The sequence below is a fragment of the Homarus americanus genome, unplaced genomic scaffold (assembly GCF_018991925.1).
Source record: "Homarus americanus isolate GMGI-L3 unplaced genomic scaffold, GMGI_Hamer_2.0 scaffold25013, whole genome shotgun sequence".
Taxonomy (NCBI): domain Eukaryota; kingdom Metazoa; phylum Arthropoda; class Malacostraca; order Decapoda; family Nephropidae; genus Homarus; species Homarus americanus.
Genome location: NW_024722158.1, coordinates 1438860 through 1461286, shown reverse-complemented (window position 1 = coordinate 1461286; position 22427 = coordinate 1438860). Strand labels below are relative to the sequence as shown.

General features: G+C 40.0%; 1 protein-coding gene and 1 long non-coding RNA gene across 2 annotated transcripts; both read left to right on the top strand.

Annotated features, from left to right (window-relative positions):
* Positions 1-140: 140 nt before the first annotated feature.
* LOC121862068 lies at positions 141-12934 on the top strand. The gene is made up of 3 exons (XM_042360003.1): positions 141-618; positions 6707-6837; positions 11358-12934. Exons 1-3 carry the CDS (start codon positions 375-377, stop codon positions 11697-11699), a joined length of 717 nt encoding a protein of 238 aa, XP_042215937.1. The 5' UTR covers positions 141-374; the 3' UTR covers positions 11700-12934.
* A 7386-nt stretch (positions 12935-20320) lies between these two features.
* LOC121862202 lies at positions 20321-22203 on the top strand. Its single transcript, XR_006088191.1, has 2 exons — positions 20321-20374; positions 21565-22203. It is a non-coding gene; the product is annotated as an uncharacterized LOC121862202 (long non-coding RNA).
* The last annotated feature ends 224 nt before the right edge of the window (positions 22204-22427 follow it).

The following is a 22427-nucleotide window of genomic DNA, read 5'->3' as shown; positions in this document are numbered from 1 at the left end:
GAAGAACTCGGTAATGTTTTGTTGACTGAGTGACCTTGTGTGCACCCTGCCCGTGCCACTTCCTGCGTAAATGATGGAATAAACAGTGTAAATAAAAATTGTCTGTCTGGCAAGGTGCCGCGTAAATGACCAAATGCCTAAACCAAATCCACGTAAATCGAGACTATACTGTATAGCACAATAAGTAATGAATTACAGTTACTACGGCAGGATTTTTTTTTATTATTTGCCACTTATCATCTTACCAGCCGTTTGGGTGGTTTATCTAGTGTTAGTTTAGTACTATACTGTGTTAGTGCAGTGGAGACATTTCCTAAATACTGTAACTATTGTATATTTCTAGATTTGCCCCTAATGGGTCCCTGACAAGTGTCATGTGTGGAGTTGCTAGCACAATACTGTACTGTACTGTCTTGTTAATGTTTATAAAAATGGAAGTTATGTGTGATTGTAAGAGAATGTTTTTACTGTTTTACAGGCAACGTCTACAACCAGATGGTGGCCGTCCCGCCCAAACAACAACACCTCCCTCGGAGGGTCATGACAACAGTAAGAGTACACCAGCAGATAAAACAAGAAAGAGAAAAAGATCAACGCAGCTTGTGAATGAGGGTCAAGGTACGGTAACTTTAGTCAATGACATACTCTTTTAATTTCACCACAAAGTAAGTTTGCATAATTTAGGTTCAATATGGCTGCTGCGTGGTGAACTGCCTTACCTATGGGTGCTGGCAGAGCCATTTTTCACCTTGAAATTTTCAGCATAGTATAATCATATGGTTGGTGTCTCCTGGACACTACACCAGGAATGTCAACACCACACTGTTGGATCTACTTTAGGGTTTGATACAGGGCATTTAGTCCAGGTGTTTGAGACAGTATTACATGAGTAACCTTAAAGTTCAATGTAACAAGCTAATACCTGAGACGTTTCACATTAATATATTGAAAATCTCCATCAGTACACCCTGAACCTACCACAAAATTCAAAATTATGTGATCTAGTTTATGTTGCCTGAATTTATGACATCTTGAGATTTTGCCCTTCATCTTCTGTTGTTTTTGGGCCTTGTCTTGGTTGTCACAAAATAATTTATTTATAATTTATGTGCAAACATATATATATTTTTTTATGTAAATACAATAATAATAAAGTAAATAATAGACATAACACTACGAGGTGAGGGGTGAGGTGATGAGGCAGCAGGTGAGGTGACGAAGTGAGGTGATGAGGTGAGGTGACAAGACACTTAAACATAAACAGCACAACTAAACCATTGTCTTATAACATTATAATTTGTATTATATAAATTACTTGATACATGATGACTCAACAGGGCTACTTGTGGACTTAGACAACTGATCAGCGAATAAACCTGGGCATATGGAGATGTATTATACACTATAATAATATTTATTAAATTGTGATAAATATGCTACAATAATATTTACTAAGTGCTCAAGACAGATCCTGTAGTAAGCACCAACCCTCTTGAGTAGTGACAACAACAGTGCCTCAGTGAGTGCTGGCAACAGTGTTAGGTAGAGCAGTGTACCTCTCTGTAAACAAGAGGCTGGGACTATACACAACTGTACAGGAAATCCTCCGATAACAACAGTTCTACTAATGACGATTCATATTTAAGACCCCTGTTAATTTAGGACCCAATTTAATTTACACCATTAATTTCTTTGTATTTGTGACAAAAAATATAATAAAAAAAATCCATATAAATAATAACTAAATCCTCATCTGTATTATACAAATAAAAATAACACGCCTTGCACACGGAGGCTGCCGGGCTTGTGAGTGGTGACGCCAGCATCACTAGTATAAACAGTTGCAGCTGGCGGTCCTTTTGTTTTGATGCATCTGAACAGGAGAAAAACTTTCTCGGGTTTCTTACAGCATTTTTGAGTCCTTATTCAACATGAGCAAGAGAGCAAGTGATGGTAGTGCTGGTCCGAAAGTTAAAAGAAAGCGTATAAGTTTAACCGAGAAACTAGATGTGTTAAAACGAAAAAGGTGAGAGGTCTGTGGATATTATATGGAGCAAGCAATGAACATATTTTCTGAAGTGGATCCATTAACAGAACGAAGCATTAAAATTAACAGGGACGTGAACAACACATATGACCTCTACATAAAGATGTATAATGAGAAAAGAAAGTGAAAGGTTCTTTAGACAACTTTATTACTCAAAGGCCTAAACCATCAACTTCAGCTACACCATCAAATTCAGCATCTTAAGCAGCTTCAACATCAACTTCAGGTTCATTAACAGTTTCAGCAACAGCTATGACATCTTTATGGAAAGCTACAGCTTCAGCCAGAGTTGAACCTACAGCTTCAGCCAGAGTTGAACCTACAGCTTCAGCCACATTTGAACCTACAGCTTCAGCCAGAGTTACATAAGAACATAAGAAAATAAGGAGTCTGCAATAGGCCGGTTGGCCTGTGCATGGCAGCTCCTGTCGAGAGTTACTACCACTCTCTACCATCCATGAATCTATCCAGCCTCCTTTTAAAACTTTCCAGAGTTCCCGCACTTACTACAAAGTTGCTAAGCTTGTTCCACTCGTCCACCACCCTATTTGTGAACCAATTTCTTCCTATCTCCCTCCTAAACCTAAACTTATCCAACTTGAATCCGTTGCTCCGAGTCCTATCCTGCTCGGATATTATAAGAACTTTATCTATATCCCCTTTATTGATTCCTTTCACCCACTTAAATATTTCTATCATATCTCCCCGCACTCTTCGTCTTTCTAGGGAATGCAAGTTAAGTTTCTTTAACCTATCCTGATATGGAAGGTTTCTAAGTCCCGGAATCATTTTTGTCATTCTTCGCTGCACCGACTAGTGAATTTATATCCATTCTATAATAGGGGCACCAGAACTGAACCGCATAATCGAGGTGCGGCCTGACTAGCACAAGATATAGTTGCAATAAGACCTCTGCACTCTTGTAACTTACACTTCTAGATATAAAACCCAATACTCTGTTTGCCTTATTTCGAACATTAACGCACTGTTTTCTAGGCCGTAGGTCCGGGCTTACAAGTACCCCTAGGTCTCTTTCACAAGTCGACTTCTCTAGGTTGATGTTGTTAAGGCTGTATACATTATAAGTATTTGTTCTTCCAATATTAGAAATGCGCTGCACTTGCTGGTGTTGAATTTCATTGCCATTTTTCAGACCACCCCTGCAGTTTATTTAGATCCTCCTGTAATGCATTTGCATCCTGCCTGAATTAATTTGCCGCCCTATTTTGGTGTCATCCGCAAACTTGCTTATGTCACTGCTGATCCCAGTATCTAGATCGTTTATGTAGATTATGAACAAGAGTGGGCCTAGTACTGACCCCTGGGGAACCCCACTGGTTACACGGCCCCACTCAGATTTAACACCATCTACGCTGACCCTCTGCGTTCTATCGGTGAGCCATGATTTTATCCAATTTAAAACTTTCCCCTCGATACCATGAGCCTTAATTTTTCTCAGAAGCCTCTGATGTGGTACTCTGTCAAATGCTTTGCTAAAGTCTAAGTAAATAACATCGTAATTTTCGTCATTATCTACTACCTCGAAGACTTTCCTAAAAAACGTAAGTAGATTTGTTAGACAAGATTTTCCCTTTGTAAACCCATGTTGAGAGTCGTAGATTAATTTGCTTTTCTCTAGATGCGATCGGATGCTATCTGCTATAATTGATTCAAGAAATTTCCCCATTACTGACGTCAAACTGATCGGCCGGTAATTTGACGCTGATGCTCTGTCTCCCTTTTTGAATATGGGTACTACATTTGTCTGTTTCCACAACTCTGGCACAACTCCAGTGTCTAATGATTTTGTAAATAAGTTTACGAGGGGTCCGCTAATCTGTTCCCTACACTCTTTCAAGACTCGAGGGAAAATTTCATCCGGCCCTGGGGATTTTGTTTTCTTTAGTTTATTTATCTTCTTAAGAACATCCTCTTTTCTGATAGTGATATTCTTTAATTTCTCTTCTTCCTTTCCCTTAAATATCAGTTCCACCTCTGGAATTTCATCGCAAATTTCTTCTGTGAAAACTGATAAGAAGTAGCTGTTCAATGCTTTGCTTATTTCTTCACTGCCATTTATCACTTCTCCCCTCCCTGACTTTAAAGGCCCAACTTTGTCCTTGACCTTTGTCCTATATACCTGGAAAAATCCCTTGGGATTTGCCTTGGATTCTCTTGCTATTTTGATTTCATAGTCTCTCTTTGCTTTCCTTACATTTTTCTTAACATTCCTAGATAGTTCATTATACCTGTTTCTGAGCTGCTCCTCCCCTCCCTTTAATTTCTTATATATTCCTTTCTTTATTCCTATGTCATGTTTAAGTTTTCTGGTCATCCACCTTGGCTCATTCTTATTTGACCTAATTTCTCTGTATGGTATATTTTGTTCTTGTGCTTTATGTAGTATACTAGTGAATATATTATAGTCATGCACCAGTGTTGCCTAGCGATAAGCTCCTCAATAGCTGATCTTTTAATTCACCTCCATGGAGTCACACAAGATCCTCACTGGATGCTTGTTGTCTTAATTCCGGTGTGTATGTGTGTGTGTGTGTGTGTGTTTTGAGCTTCCCAAGCACATTGTAAGATTTCTAGAAGTAGATGAAGAGTTTGTTCAGGAGTCAGGTGGTGAGGTGACATGCCATGCCACGCCACTTACACACATTAACAGCACTACTAAACCATTGTCTTATAACATTTTACATTATAATTTATATTTTAAAATTAATTGATACATGATGACTCGACTAAACTACATATGCACTTAGACAACTGATCAATGAATAAACCAGGGCATATGGAGACTCATTATACACTAGTGATGTCACAAAGCTTCCCATCTGCAACCACAACTTCTGAGCAACCACATAAATTATCACAACCTGTACTTAAATGCACTAAGTTAATTACTAAAATTATTATGTCTGGTGCAAACTAAGGGATGTTTATATTCAATTTAATCGCTATCTTACAAGAATTCCAGCAATGCAAGTTATATTCTCCTAAGTAAAGTCAGTGCCATTTTATAAGCATTAAAATTAAACCCCTGTTTTTCATAACCCACAGACTTGACTTAAGAGAATATAACTTGCATTGCTGGAGTCCTTGTAAGATAGCAATTAATTTATGTATAAACTTCTCATAACCTGCACAAGGGATAAAAATATTAGGTAGGTAGTGTACTATACTGCACTGTACTTTATGTATATTAGAGGTGCACATTAGTATAATACTCCTACAGGTAAACTTCCATTTACGATATCCCAATCTATGATAATTACCCTTAACTATACTATACTGCACTGTACTGTAGTGTACTATACTGAACTGTACTGTAGTGTACTATACTGAACTGTACTGTAGTGTACTATACTATACTGCACTGTACTGTAGTGTACTATACTGAACTGTACTGTAGTGTACTATACTGAACTGTACTGTAGTGTACTATACTATACTGAACTGTACTGTACTGTACTATACTGAACTGAACTGAACTGTAGTGTACTATACTATACTGAACTGTACTGTACTGAACTGTACTGTAGTGTACTATACTATACTGAAATGTACTGTAGTGTACTATACTGAACTGTACTGTAGTGTATTATACTATACTGCACTGTACTGTGCTATACTGTGACTGTTATAGCCAATTGTACTCTGAACTTCATGCTGTAGTGTGCTATACTGAACTGTACTATGCTGCTATACAATACTGCACTGTACTGTAGTGGCTTATACTGAACTGTACTGTAGTGTACTATACTGAACTGTGCTATGCTGTGTACTATACTATGCTGCACTGTGCTGTGCTAGACTTGGACTGTCTTCCACTTACTGTGCTGCTGTGCTGTGCTGTACTATACTGAACTGTACTATGCTGTGTACTGTACTGTACTGTAATATATGCTGTACTATACTGCACTGTACTGTATATACTGTACTGTACTATACTGTACCTATGTCGTGTACTATGTATGCTGTACTATACTGTACTGCACTGTACTGTACCATACTGTACTGTACTATGCTGAACTGTACTATAACATGCTGTGCTGTACTGTAGTGTACTGTACTGTAGTGCACTGTACTGCACTGTACTGTACTATACTGAACTGTACTATGCTGTGCTGTACTGTACTGTATTATACTGTACTGTACTATACTACTGCACTGTACTGTAGTGCAATGCACTACACAATTGTACTATACTGCACTGTGCTGCACTGTACTGCATTGCACTGTACTGCACTGCATTGTACTGCACTGTGCTGAACTGCACTGTACTGCATTGCACTGTACTGTGCTGCACTGTGCTGTACTGCATTGCACTGTACTGCACTGTGCTGAACTGCACTGTACTGCATTGCACTGTACTGCACTGTGCTGCACTGTACTGCATTGCACTTTATTGCACTGTACTGCACTGCACCGCACCGTACTGTATTTCTTTAGTGGCTTTGAGTCGGTGCACTAAAGTGGGAATGACAACTGAGATATTCTCCATCACCTCACTGCTGAGATGCCACTTTTAATATTTTATTTGGCTGATGCCAGACTTTATTATTCAGCTCAGAGGCGACCCCATATACAGAGGGTTAAGGGGGTAAGTGGGATAATCCATATTATGTTAACAATTTACTTTATTTTTTCCAGATGAACAAAACATGATGTTAAAAGCAAAACGTATAGGTTTTGGCCAAAACAGAAAAGCATCAAGACAGGAAATATCTACAAACCACGGAGAGAAAGTAACTGAGAAAACACTTCAGAGAGACCCTGTACCAGTAAGTATTGTAGTTACAGCACCTTCAACGGTTTTATATTGTAGTAGGCAGCTACCAAACAGGGAGGTACTACTGCCTAGGAAGATATTGGAAGCATAATGTGTTGTCAGTCTAATGGTAGACCCTGCTGCTATATGTGACCAAGTCCCAGGTTGCTGATCTGACTTTCTGCCTCATTTACACACAATTGCAGGGTCTCATTTGTTTCTCTTACATTGACAACACAACATATATATCTTTTCTCACTCTTGATCTGTACTTGTGTCCCCAGGAGGTCAGGGCTGTAGGGCATGTGTGTGTGTCCCCCAGGAGGTCAGGGCTGTAGGGCATGTGTGTGTCCCCCCCAGGAGGTCAGGGCTGTAGGGCATGTGTGTGTGTCCCCAGGAGGTCAGGGCTGTGGGCATGTGTGTGTGTCCTCAGGAGGTCAGGTTTTGTTGGGCATGTGTGTGTGTCCCCAGGAGGTCAGGGCTGTAGGGCATGTGTGTGTGTGTGTCCCCAGGAGTCAGGCTGTAGGGCATGTGTGTCCCTCAGGGGTCAGGGCTGTAGGGCATGTGTGTGTGTGTCCCCCAGGAGGTCAGGGTTGTTGGGCATGTGTGTGTGTCCCCAGGAGGTCAGGGCTGTAGGGCATGTGTGTGTGTCCCCCAGGAGGTCAGGGCTGTAGGGCATGTGTGTGTGTCCCTCAGGAGGACCCTATGATATGTAGGAACATAAAACTCTCCAGCAGTAGGTAATTCAGGGCTGTGGAGTCGAAGACAAAACCTTCGACTCCGACTCCTCAAATTTTTATGCTTCCGACTCCGACTCCTTGGCCTATTTGTAACAACTATTTCTACCATCCTAATTGTAATTTGTATGTTGTAACCTGCGTAGGTAAAAAGTAAAACACTGTGGCTATACTGCTACAGCTTTATTAATGATCTGGACGATATTTAAGAACTACAAAAAGATGATAGGCTTGACTTTCAAAGTTTCAATCAAAAGAAAAATAAATTTATTAAGAATTCAAGATATTAACTAGAAAACACCATTTACATGTATATCTAAAAGTTCGATCTCAGCACATGAATTTTGTTTAAGCTCATAATCTGATGTGGATCTAAATGATGATCCTACAATTCCTTTTAAAGTAAAGTTATATATTTATGTACATTAAAGAAATGAATACCTTATTAAGGAAAATGGATAAACCTTACATGATTAAGTTATTAAATTAAATTTGCCTTAATCTCACCAAAAACAGGTTGTAGCTAATTGTTTTGTAGCTGAGAGCCTCTGTGCAGTTTTCAACGAAACAAAATTTGATATAATTCAAAATTTCAAATGGTAAAGAAGAGACTATCGTCCAAAATTATAGTGCTATACTGTGCCTGCTACAATAAATTCATAATAATGCTTATAAAATGGAAATAAATTCTTTTAATAATTTAAGAAAATTAGTGGGATCAGTGGAATCACTGCAATGAATATGCCTGAGTTCATATATTTGTTCTTAGGAACAGAATAGCTTCAGTCGGAGTCGGAGTCTGGACAATTTTACCGACTCCGACTCCACAAGCCGAAATTTCCTCCGACTCCTCGACTCCGACTCCACAGCCCTGGTAGGTATAGAAGCGTGTTAAAGCAGAAGAGGTTGCAGCAGGAAGAAAATAGGAGGAAATTATTGTTAAAGAAACAGTTAGAATCAGTGAAAACAGAATGTGAGAAAAGGCTCAAAAATCAAGGAAGAGCAGAGAGACCTTCCACCAACAAAAACAGAAACGTTTACTTTTCCTGAAAAAAAAATTAGCTGCTGCAATTAAAACTAAGAATAAAACAAAACCAAATGAGTGAATATAACATGGGGAAGAAAACTAATTATTTGGTAAGTACAGGTTGTACCTCTCTAGTCCAGCATTCTGTGGTCCGGAACGATTTTAGTTTGCCCATGGAGAAAATTAATTTGAGTCTGGTACTGTATTTTCGATGTTTGGCTAAATTTGGCCTTATTTGCCCTACTTTTTTGGCAAATTACTACCTGTAATAAAGCAACATCCTAATAAACCAACAAAAATAACACAGATAAAGTTAAATAAAAACTAAAAACAACACAGAAAAGTTCTTATGTTCTACAGCTTCAGCTAGAGTTGAACCTGATGACTTGGCAACTTCGTCATCCGAGTAAAAACACACACAACAACATTGGCTGTCCTTATGTTTTCAACTTTACCACCACTGGTGGGTAGAATTTTCATTTTAAATTCAGAAACAATAATTAAAATATATATGAACAGTAAATAAGTGTTGCTTTCATATTCTTATGTAGAGTAATGACGATATGTTTACACATGTGCTCACTTACATACGTGATCTCACTTTTTTTTTTACCATTAATGGTTAGCTACTGCCATTGTTCCATTTATTAACATTAAATAACATTACTTAAAACAACTACAGCTACAATCAGGGTCTTATTTTCTTCAGTTTTATATGTAGAACCAATCAGTCACTGGTTTTGTAAACATTAACGAAAACAATGCCGGTAGCTGTCTCGTTTCATCGTGTGTTTTAATATTCTACGTATTTTTAATGAATTGTATTGTTCATTTTGCACACATAAACATTAATTCAATAAAAAAATAAAGAAACATTAATTAAAACATATATGAACAGTAAATAAGTGTTGCTTTCATATTCTTATGTAATGACGATATGTTTTCACATGTGCGCACTTACATACGCGATCTCTCTTATTTTTTTTACAATTAATGGTTAGCTACTTCCATTGTTCCATTTATTAACATTAAATAACATTACTCAAAACAACCATATTAATTTTACTACAGCTACAACCAGGGTCTTATTTTCTTCAGTTTTATATGTAGAACCAGTCAGTCACTGGTTTTGTAAACAACGAAAACAATGCTGTCTTGTCTCCTCGTGTATTTAATATCCTACGTATTATTAATGAATTGTATTGTTCATTTTGCACACATAAACATTAATTCAATCAAAAAGACATTCAGTAATAAACAATAATGAATCTTTTGTACATCGAGAAATGATGCTGTTTACACAATTGTGCATGTCTGAACGTTGGCGAGCCGCTCAAACCCGTCGAAATTTTAAATTGTGCGGTTTTTTTTTGTGTTCAAATAAAAAACGTCGAATTAAAAACTCGCAAAATTTGAGAACCTACTGTACAACATTTAACCCTTCAATATGTCTTCAAAGAGACCATGAAGCAGTGAAAGTGGTGCTAATGCTTCCAAGTGTATGCACAAGTCACTATCTATCCAGGAAAAGGGTGAATTTCCATGGTCCGGCACCAGTCAGGTCCCGAGGTTGCCGGACTAGAGAGGTACAACCTGTATTAAATTATTAATTCTCACACAATACAGTGCCAAAAATGCTTACCTTTTAGTTTATCTAATGGTAGACCCGGCTGCTATATGTGACCAAGTCCCAGGTTGATGATCTGACTTTCTGCCTCCTTTACACACAATTGCAGGGTCTCAATTGTTTCCCTTTGACAACACAACATACATATATTGTTTCTCACTATTTTTGTTGTTGTCTTTATTATTATTATTATTATTATTATTATCATCATCATCATCATCATCATTATCATCATTTCATTATTTTTGTTTTTATAAATTTTATTTATTATTATTATTATTATTATTATTACAGTATTATTACTACTACTACTACTACTACTACGAACGTGGCCTCCAGCCTCCCCCAATAGCCACACCTTCACCACCATTTTATTACCTTAATATTAAATATCCTAATACATAAGAAGCTATCCTAGCTGTGCTGAGTTAGTTGAGCCGCAGATCTATGCAGCATTCAGTGACTGTAGCCTCATAGTCAATATCTGCAGCAGTTGTCAGAGTAGGGGCAGAAGCTCTCGTTCCCCTGAGGCAGAGCAAAGCCGACCGAAGGAGAGAGAAGGACAGTCAACATCTCATCCAGGCTGTAACATAACTTCTGGGCTGCTGCTTCTGTTCGGAGATCAACTCCGCGAGTCTGGCGTAGAAACATCTTGCACTTGGGCCCATCCCACCAGAGGTTGTGAACACTAGATGAGTGAAGCTGCCTTGATCAATGTTTTGAATTCTCTCCCCATATGCCCTTCTCTTGTCGTTCTCATTCCTCCTATGTGCAGCATCGAGAGCTAGGTTACGGTGACATACTACTACTACTACTACTACTAATAATAACAATAATAATAATAATAATAATAATAATAATAATAATACAACAACTACAACTACATTTATGCCTCCTAGACCCTGATGTGGCTCAGTGACCTGTGCCCTGGTAGGTTAATCCCATATTAAAAAAAAAAATTAATAAATAAAAAATAAATTAGGCACTCATGCAATGAGTAACAATGTGAGAAATTAAGTTAAATGTGGTAAAAACTTCCAGGATAGGTGTTTCCCTGGACCCACCACTCACATCCCTGGGATACAGTGTCTTGCATTTCTTTTCCTGTTGATATCAATTCAAATATTTTTGGTGTGTTGCAGGTACAGCCTAACACATGTAACCCCAGCAATGATGTTGGCATCTTTGATAAAGGATGGCAAGTGTTTGGTATGCCATTAAAGGAAGAAGAGTTCCAAGGACAAATCCAAGATGTTGATGAAATTGTCAAAAAAGAAGAAATTGACTACGATGAGAATATGTCATACGAACAACCCGAGAAAGATGTAAGTGTGAAGGAAGAAAACCTAGACAGTGACATGTGTGTGACAGTAGGATCACAGTACAGTGATGCATCGGAGAAGGAAGACAGTGATGGTGGAAACTTGTATGTGACTGTAGGAATACAGGATACTAGTGCAGATATGCAGGAAGACAACATATAAACAGTTATTTTAGATGAGATGTAACCACTGATACAGAAAGGAGTGGTCATGTTACATCTATAGAGAATGGGCTACTTTAGGTAAAGTTTTTGATATATTTTACAGTAATATTAGGAAATTTAATAAGAGAAAGAATAAGAATGAGAGATGAATTTATAAGGTGAAGAACTCTTTACTGTACTGTACAGGTCGTCCCCACTTAACACGAGTTTGCACAACTTCGCGTTAGCTGTCTCAGTCTGCCATTTGACTGTTGTCTGGGTCACCCACATTGTAGTGACTGGCTATTGTTTGATGATTTGTCCTTATAATTGCAATGCAACCATAAAGTAACAAGAGATGAAAGTGAAAGTTTTGGAACATTTTGAAGAAGGAGAGAGCACTGCCTACACAACAGGTGCAGTGAGCATTCATGAGTCAACCATATGCAGTGTACAGTCCCTCATAAAAGTATCGTTAGCCGTGGGAGTCGATGCGATTCAAGGCTTTCCGAGCAATGTTACTCCACCTGTTCCTGAACGGTTGGTAGTTCTACATGTGGCCTTTAAGCATAAACAAGAATATGCATTTTCAAACGATATATCCATTAATATTGCTTATGGATTTCTTGTTATAGTGAAGTATCTAGTATACCATACAAGGGTGATTCCCTCCCCTATCTCCAGGTGTTGCTGATATTGCTAGCAGGCTTATGATGGTGTACTGGGGATCATATCAAAGCATTTCGTCCAGCATTTCAAATTGTAGTGACATGATCTGACAATACTTTTTTCGGGGGACTGTACATACTATTTGTGCTAATGTAGGTTATTACGACAGTCAATAATTCTTACTGTCACAATATTATCTGGCTTCTTCAACTTAAGGCTGAGAGTGTAAGAAAACCTTTAAATATGTTTATTTTCATTTCTTGGAGAAGCATTAAATACTTTTAATACTGTACTGCATGTTTCGGTAAATCATTTTTAAAGGTTTAATAAACAGACATCAGATGGATGGCAGCATGAGTAGGTCTGTCATCTGGTACAGGCCGACTAATACTGTACTCTGTTCCCTCATGACACAACAGATATAAAGTCCACCTTTAGTTCTTTTGCTTCGTAAGTCACATTGAGTGTGAACAACTGTGTTACAGGAAGCAGTTGTTCACACTCAAGGAGTCACTGACCCACATCGGGGCCTGGGGGGCAAAAATATAATAATAATAATAATATAGAGTAAATAAAATTTATAATCAAAAATACAAAATTGAAAATAAAATACTTTAATACATTAATAATGATAATAATAATATCACTAAAAATAATAAAGAAATACAAAAATGAAAATATATAAAAAATGAGAAACAATATACAGTATGTATGTTGTGTTGTCAGTAGTTAGAGAAACAATTTAGACCCTACAATTCTGTATAAATGAGGCAGAAAGTCCGATCATCAACCTGGAACTTGGTCACAATTATTGTTTGTTGGAGCTGTAATCTCATAACCCTGCTCCCGCATGCTCTCTCTGTCCTTCCAACAAGTACAGTGATCCCTCGGTTAATGAACGCCTCGGTTAACGAAATTTCGTTAAATGAATTACCTTCCATAAGAATCTTCAACTCGATTAACGAACAAAAATTCAGTTAACGAAATCCTTACGAAATCGTGTCAATGTGTTTTCTCCTGCTTTTGCCTGCTCACCAGCTGTAGTATTAGTCCGCTAATACAGTAATCGGTTCTAGGGCTTAAATTCGTTACTATTTGAGTCAATATCAAGAAGGTTGTACTATTCAATAATTTTCCAAGTCTTATATTAAAATTTTTAGTAATTTTAACAATTATTTAACATACATGAAGTACAGGGAACTAGTTTTTAGCGCGCCAAACAGCCACTTGACTCACCCAGAATGGCGTCAGTTTGTGTCTCTGCTCAGTGGAGGTAGCATCTTGCTTGAGACTCTCTTGAACATAAACTATTTTTACGTTTTTACAGTACAATTATTGGTCATTCTGAAATTTATTTTACATATTGACAATATATAATGCAGTGCAGTGTTGATTTAAAGAAAATAATCTTGAATTACACCTGGTGAACTTAAAATTTTATGGGTGAAATGACGGCATGAAGCATGGGGTGACTTCTCTTCCATCCCCACTTCCTTCTCTTCTCCTCCACCCCCACTTCTAATTCCCATCATCATCATCATCAACCAGAAGCCTTCTACATGCACACCTCAAAGTAAGTGTACTTTACTGCATTTATTTTCAGTTTGTATGTAATTTTCGGTGAGCTGGAACCAATTACCCAAAATCCCATTGAAACAATGGTTTCGGTTAAAAAAAATTTTGGTTAACGAACGACCTTCTGGAACGAATTGTGTTTGTTAACCGAGGGACCACTGTATATCTCATCTGTTATGCTGTTTTCAGTTACTTATTTGGATTAATTTACCACAAATTCTTACAGATTTTTTTTTTTTTTTAATGTTCCTCATGTTAAGCAGGGACTACAGTACACAGTTACAGGAATATTTGATAAATTTAGATTTTCTGCTGTCTCTAGTATTTAAATAATGTGTACTGTACTGTACTTGCCAACCATAGTTTTACTTTCTAGCATTCTCCAGTTGGCAAATGCTCTTGCTAATGGGTAAATACGGGTTTTGGGAAGTGATCCCTGAGACACATACGTACAGTAGAATCCAATACAATACAGTAAATGTAACCTTGTTTGAAACTGTAGATGTGTTTTGAAAAAGTAACTTGTTAAGTGAAATAGAGTTTAAAAAAAAATTGAATTTCCCATTGAAGTATTGAAGTGCAGTAAATATAAGAATGTGTGCAAGAGAGGGGAAGAGTAGCAAGTGCAGTATTAATTAAATGCAAAGTGTTGTAAAAGTGTTTTATTTGCCTTAAATCCATATAGTTTCTGCATATTGTAATGACTGGTGAGGCTGAGGTGAGTAAAAGTTATACAGTACTGGCCAGATTAGTACTGTCAGGGTCAACAAGGGTTGGTAACATAAGGTATGCTGTTTCTTAACTTTTAAAAAAAAAATTTAGTTTGTTTGAAATATTCAATAAATAGCTGCTTAGAACACACCATATCTTCTTTATAGGAAGCCAGTGGCTGAACCCTCCTTTACACTTTAGACTCACCTGGTGTCTTGATAGACTCGCCTGGTGTCACATTAGACTCACCTGGGGTTATGTTAGACTCACCTGGTGTCATGTTAGACTCACCTGGTGTCATGTTAGACTCACCTGGTGTCATGTTAGACTCACCTGGTGTCACAGACTAAATCAGATGTTAACTCGTGCCAAGACCAAGTCGTACACATTCCTGGCTGTTGTTATAACTTAACGGGCTGCTGGTCATCAGTGTGCCAGGATTAGTGACCGTCAGGTGCAGGTAATTTATCTCCATTAGCACCTGCCTCTGGTCAGTCAGTGTCAAGTTGTCAACATTTCAAAGTTCACGAAGCAGAAGGTTTCTGGGCTACCTCTAATGTATGATATATTCATAATCAGTCTGTAGGTCTAAGATTCCTCAGCAGTGACTGTCTTGAAATTACAGTCGTAACTCAGCAGTTACAAGGACTGTAGACACTGGTCCAGTGTTTCCCCTGGCCCGTGTTGATGAGTGCCCATTTTTTGGCCTTATTTAAATGGCTTTGATGAGACCTACAGTTTCCTCATATGAGTTGCAATCAGCAATGTAGTCTTAGATGGAGGGGCTATGTAGTTGATTAGGTGGCAGTCTAGTTTATTTTTAATGTTCTTCTGACCCATAAGAGCGGTAAAAAAATATACTGTCAACCCTCACTTTACGCGGTTAATTCAACCCACAGGATACCGCGTAAAGTGAACAACATAACATATGGGATTAATTGAAATAGAGACCGGGCCGACCCCCAAACTCCACTTTTTGACGACACACAACTATGCTGTAATAAAAATGTTATCTTAACTTTATGATGGTATGCACACACAATTAATAATTAAGAGAAATATCAATAATATTAGGTTTTTTAACACTTACATTAGTAGAAAAGATGGCTGGGCACACGGGGATGGGCGGTTGGTTCCGAGGCAGAGGGCAGATTATATATTGGCCCTCACCTGTATCACTTGTACCAATTGTATCACTATCCACCACAGAGGCTTGCAGGGCCTCATTGTCAAACCCCTCAAAGTCCATATCCTCACTATAATTATCACTATCACTGACTTGGGCCGGCTGTGGTGGGTGGCGGGTGAAGAACTCGGTAATGTTTTGATGACTGGGCGACCTTGTGCGTACCATGCTCGCGCCGCTTACACAACATGGCGGATGGCGGGAGGTTTGAATCAAAAAATGGCGCGGTTCGCCAGCCGCTCTCCGCGTAAAGGGGTACACGCACCGCGGAATGTGAGCATTCCTGTTTCGGCAGGGTACCGCGTAAACGTGGAAACGCGGAATGTGGGACTGCGTAAAACGAGGGTTGACTGTACACTTTAAAGCTAAATCTAAATAGATACAGTATAGGTAATGCATAGTTGAAGGAGTTCAGTAAAACTATCTGTAATTTTATAATTGTTTTAATCATAATGTTTAGGCAAAAAAAAATGCAAATCTCAAAACAATACATTGAAGAACCAAATATTGTAAATAGTAAAAGGTATTGCTCACTCATAACATAACACCTCCTTCCCATACTGCTGATCAGGTGTGGGGAATCAGTGTACAGAGAAGTAAGGTTGACAGACTTATAATAGTGCTAGTTTGTATATTGATGTAAATACATTGTTTTTAAACTAAATTGATGTAAACACTTCTAATAATAGCTACTACAAGACTGCAACATAAAAGAAAAATGGTTTACATATTGCACAGAAATAAGACTGGCAAAAACAAATAATAATTTACATCTGGTTTGTACAGCATACAGTACACACTATATAAATATACCTGAGGTCCTTAACACACAACACAACACTTCTTATTCCAGACCTGTACACCATCACTTTTCTAGTCATCTTAGCTCAGTGGTTCTCAACCTTGATCACTCCATTCCCCCCTAGAGGAATTTTTAACAACCTCGTGGACTCCTTCATTTCCCCCCCCCCCACAAATAATGTTGTAAAATAAAATGCAGGTGGAGTGGGCTGGGGTGATGATTCTTCAGGTGGAGTGGGCTGGGGTGATGATTCTTCAGGTGGAGTGGGCTGGGGTGATGATTCTTCAGGTGGAGTGGACTGGGGTGATGATTCTTCGGGTGGAGTGGGCTGGGGTGATGATTCTTCAGGTGGAGTGGGCTGGGTGATGATTCTTCAGGTGGAGTGGGCTGGGGTGATGATTCTTCAGGTGGAGTGGGCTGGGGTGATGATTCTTCAGGTGGAGTGGGCTGGGGTGATGATTCTTCAGGTGGAGTGGGCTGGGGTGATGATTCTTCAGGTGGAGTGGGCTGGGGTGATGATTCTTCAGGTGGAGTGGGCTGGGGTGATGATTCTTCAGGTGGAGTGGGCTGGGGTGGATGATTCTTCAGGTGGAGTGGGCTGGGGTGATGATTCTTCAGGTGGAGTGGGCTGGGGTGATGATTCTTCAGGTGGAGTGGGCTGGGGTGATGATTCTTCAGGTGGAGTGGGCTGGGGTGTGATGATTCTTCAGGTGGAGTGGGCTGGGGTGATGATTCTTCAGGTGGAGTGGGCTGGGGTGATGATTCTTCAGGTGGAGTGGGCTGGGGTGATGATTCTTCAGGTGGGTGGGCTGGGTGATGATTCTTCAGGGTGGAGTGGGCTGGTGATGATTCTTCAGGTGGAGTGGGCTGGGGTGATGATTCTTCAGGTTGGAGTGGGCTGGGGTGATGATTCTTCAGGTGGAGTGGACTGGGGTGATGATTCTTCAGGTGGAGTGGACTGGGTGATGATTCTTCAGGTGGAGTGGGCTGGGGTGATGATTCTTCAGGTGGGGTGGGATGGGTGATGATTCTTCAGGTGGAGTGGGCTGGGGTGGATGATTCTTCAGGTGGAGTGGGCTGGGGTGATGATTCTTCAGGTGTGGACTGGGGTGATGATTCTTCAGGTGGAGTGGGCTGGGGTGGTGATTCTTCAGGTGGAGTGGGCTGGGGGTGATGATTCTTCAGGTGGAGTGGGCTGGGGTGATGATTCTTCAGGTGGAGTGGGCTGGGGTGATGATTCTTCAGGTGGAGGTGGGCTGGGGTGATGATTCTTCAGGTGGAGTGGGCTGGGGTGATGATTCTTCAGGTGGAGTGGGCTGGGGTGATGATTCTTCAGGTGGAGTGGGCTGGGGTGATGATTCTTCGGTGGAGTGGGCTGGGGTGATGATTCTTCAGGTGGAGTGGACTGGGGTGATGATTCTTCAGGTGGAGTGGGCTGGGGTGATGATTCTTCAGGTGGAGTGGGCTGGGGTGATGATTCTTCAGGTGGAGTGGGCTGGGGTGATGATTCTTCAGGTGGAGTGGGCTGGGTGATGATTCTTCAGGTGGGCTGGGGGTGATGATTCTTCAGGTGGAGTGGGCTGGGGTGATGATTCTTCAGGTGGAGTGGGCTGGGGTGATGATTCTTCAGGTGGAGTGGGCTGGGGTGATGATTCTTCAGGTGGAGTGGGCTGGGGTGATGATTCTTCGGGTGAGTGGGCTGGGGTGATGATTCTTCAGGTGGAGTGGGCTGGGGTGTGGTGATTCTTCAGGTGGGTGGGCTGGGGTGATGATTCTTCAGGTGGAGTGGGCTGGGGTGATGATTCTTCAGGTGGAGTGGGCTGGGGTGATGATTCTTCAGGTGGAGTGGGCTGGGGTGATGATTCTTCAGGTGGAGTGGGCTGGGGTGATGATTCTTCAGGTGGAGTGGGCTGGGGTGATGATTCTTCAGGTGGAGTGGGCTGGGGTGATGATTCTTCAGGTGGGTGGGCTGGGGTGATGATTCTTCAGGTGGAGTGGGCTGGGGTGATGATTCTTCAGGTGGAGTGGGCTGGGGTGATGATTCTTCAGGTGGAGTGGGCTGGGGTGATGATTCTTCAGGTGGAGTGGGCTGGGGTGATGATTCTTCAGGTGGAGTGGGCTTGGGTGATGATTCTTCAGGTGGAGTGGGCTGGGGTGATGATTCTTCAGGTGGAGTGGGCTGGGGTGATGATTCTTCAGGTGGAGTGGGCTGGGGTGATGATGTTCTTCAGGTGGAGTGGGCTGGGGTGATGATTCTTCAGGTGGAGTGGGCTGGGGTGACAATTCTTCAGGTGGAGTGGGCTGGGGTGACAATTCTTCAGGTGGAGTGGGCTGGGGTGACAATTCTTCAGGTGATCCTGTTATAGAATAAAGTTTATAACACATCAAACAAAATATTAATCGTTCAAATAAAATTCACAAAACACCGACAGTGATTGTCACACACTATGTTGCAAGAAACATTGTCCACAGAGACGTAGAGCGAGGGGCGACCTGATAGAGGTGTATAAGTGGAAGTCAGGGCTAAACAAAGGGGACATTACAAAGGTACTCAAACAGGGTTGCCAACTCGGGTCTTCACATGTCGCTAGGCTGGTACCTAAAAGTAGCTAAATGGCGCTAAATCTTCCATGGAAAGTCGCTAGCTATTATTCCCCCCCTTCAGTATAAATAAAATGCATTATGTAAAAATAAAAATATTATTTTTTTTAAGGTTTAATGTGCACACTTACCTATTATTCAATAGTAATTGCATCCCAGACCTCTTGGTAGTGTGAACAACTGTAGAGCTGGAAGCATGTGAAGTGCTTGGTTCAGGTTCTCTTGTAACTGTATGCCTCCACAGTCCCTATCTTTCTTAAAATATCACTAGGAAGTTCATAACAGGTGTTCTGTCTTTTTAACCCATACTTTATTGTAAGAATTGCCTTTAATGTCGATAGTTTCATTTTGTTGCGCAATTTTGATTTCACAAAGTTCATATTACTAAATGTGCGCTCTACATCTGCGTTTGAATGCGGAAGAGATAAGGCAGTGAGTGCAATTTCAGCCAGATCATGGTAAGGGTTTTCACTTGTCGCATCTCTGTAATTTGCCACTTCTGACCACAATTTTAGGGTGTTAGATGTTTCTGTCCAGATTGTGTGATGCAGTTTTTTCCACTGGAAATAAGTGTGCCAAACCAAGTATATCTGATTTAATAGGCTTCAAGCATTCATCGGCATATTCGCAGTTCACTGAAGCGCAGTTAGTGGCGGGGCGGTGGGGGGGGCGGCGGTCCGCCCCGGGCGGCACTTTTGGGGGGCGGCACTTTTGGGTCTGCAGCTACTGGAGACGTTAATCCATCCCTTTGTATCGGCGGCAAGTTAATCCTTGTCGTGTCTGACCTAACACCTGACCCACATCATCACGGCCACGTCATGAGCTACACCCTTGCTATGCGCCCCCCCCCCGCCACACACACAACCTGTAACCTGTTGAGGATTAAGGAAACAACTTCAAACAAGTACGCCAGTGAGCTCATGTGGTGTGGGTCAGGTGTTAGGATTAACGTCTCTAGTAGCTGCAAAACCATGCAGTCTCGGGTCATATCAGTTCATGTACAGCCGACCAATCCACCAGTTACAAGCAATTCACTTCAGTTCTGCACAAGTCTCCATCGTGACAAGACGAGGGGAGGCTAGACGACTTTTAAGTTCTCTTGTGTTTTCGATCCAGTTATTTACTTCGTTGGAAGACATAATACTATAAGGTAAGAAATATTAAAGTATTGGTTAAAAAATATTGATGTGACTTTTGCTGCGGTACTGAGATTAAATATTAAGATTTTGTTTCACAGCATTGCGATTTTATACTAAGACACTATCCTCACTGGGGTACAGACAAAAGCCCCCCTGACAAAAGCCACCCAGACAAAAGCTCCCTACTTTGATCGGGGTGGCTTTTGTCTGACAACAGTAAGGGCTTTCAAAAGTTACGGACATAATTAAATAGTTAAGGGTAAAATATACTGTTCTTCTCTGTGGTTAATTATTGGTTAGGTTAGGGTTAAGTTAAGTTAGGTTGGGTTGGGTTAGGGTTGTCAGACAAAAGCCCCCTACTTTGATCGGGGTGGCTTTTGTCTGACAACAGTAAGGGCTTTCATAAGTTACGGACATAATTAAATAGTTAAGGGTAAAATATACTGTTCTTCTCTGTGGTTAATTATTGGTTAGGTTAGGGTTAAGTTAAGTTAGGTTGGGTTGGGTTAGGGTTAGGGTTGTCAGACAAAAGCCACCCCGATCAAAGTAGGGGGCTTTTGTCTGGGTGGCTTTCGTCGGGGGGGCTTATGTCAGACATCCATTTTCACTGTACTCTGAGTCTGTAATTTTAGATTAAGTTGCTACTTTTTACATTTCCATTGTATTACATTGATACTAGTGTCATTATACCGTGATTTTAGATCATACTCAATAAAAGATAACGGTGCAGTACAATTGTTTTATGTAACGGATTCCTAACCTAACCTAAAATAATATATATATATATATATATATATATATATATATATATATATATATATATATATATATATATATATATATATATATATTTGCTGAGGAAATGCTATTTAAGAAAAAATGTTTTCCTATGCATATTACTTTTGGAATAGCGTTTTTTTTTATATTATGCAATGCCGAAATAATAAATAATGTACGTAATACATTTTAAATTTTTTTTTTGTAAATTCACAAAAGCATTCTTTTGCTACACAGAGCTTTTTTCTTAATGTGTTATTTGTCAAAAGTGTAGAATTTGTGACTTGTGATACTTAGCTTCATCACTTTTATCTAAAGTTCTCGTCATTTTTTTCAATTTTTTTTATCTTTTAATCTTAAACATGCAGTGTGAATTTATTTCTCGAAATATTAATGTTTTATACTTCTATCACTCTGTCCCCAGATGAAGCGAGCTAAAGAAAGTGGTGCTGTGTATAGAAAAAAGAGAAAGGCAAGAGAGGAAGTATTAAACAAGAATAAAGGGGCACTCTTTAAATACATCAGTCGTATAGAAACCAAATCATTATCAAATTCAAGGGATTCAAGTTCAACTTCAAGCGATTCGTCAACTTCAACTCCTTCAAGTGATGAAGAACATGAAGAAGAAAATATTCCGGGACCAGCTGTGGACAGAGTGGACATAAAAGATGTTGGCCTATGGCCAAGCAAGATTAGCAATGACACACGGATCTTTCTGGTACGTCAAGGTGCGTCTGTGGTTCAAAATCTAGATTCTGATTTTAGTGAAGTAATTCGTGAAGGTGTGTCAACCAAAGGACAAACTAGAAAACTAACACGCGAATGGTTTTTTCAAACTCTGCCAAATGGTGAAAGAATGTTGAGATCATGGATGGTGTACTCCCCTTCCAAGGAAGCTCTTTACTGCTTTTGGTGCAAACTGTTTAATTCTGAGGATGGATTCAACATGTGGTGGAAACTGAATCCTAGAATATCCGAGCACGAATCCAGTGCAGCTCACGTTCGGAATTTCACACAATGGAAGGAGTTGGAAATTAGGATTGCTCGTGGAGCAACAATTGATGTATTTTTTGTGGGGGCACGGGCGGGGGGGGGCGGCAAACTCAAGGGCCGCCCCGGGCGGCACACACTCTAGCTACGCCACTGCTCAGAAAAGATATAGACTGCAGCACACGAATGTTGTCAGGTAAGCGTTGACCAAGTTGTTTTATGAGTTCAACCCGTTCAAATGTATTGTCCCTGTAACCCCGTTGCTATATATTATGGCTCGAAATTAGGAAAACTGAG

Bases quoted from the DNA above. Each gene is read 5' to 3' on its own strand.
- LOC121862068 (XM_042360003.1), top strand. From the start codon at position 375: ATGTGTGGAGTTGCTAGCACAATACTGTACTGTACTGTCTTGTTAATG. The intron at 619-6,706 runs GTACGGTAACTT...TATTTTTTCCAG, and splicing joins GCTTGTGAATGAGGGTCAAG to ATGAACAAAACATGATGTTA. The intron at 6,838-11,357 runs GTAAGTATTGTA...GGTGTGTTGCAG, and splicing joins TTCAGAGAGACCCTGTACCA to GTACAGCCTAACACATGTAA.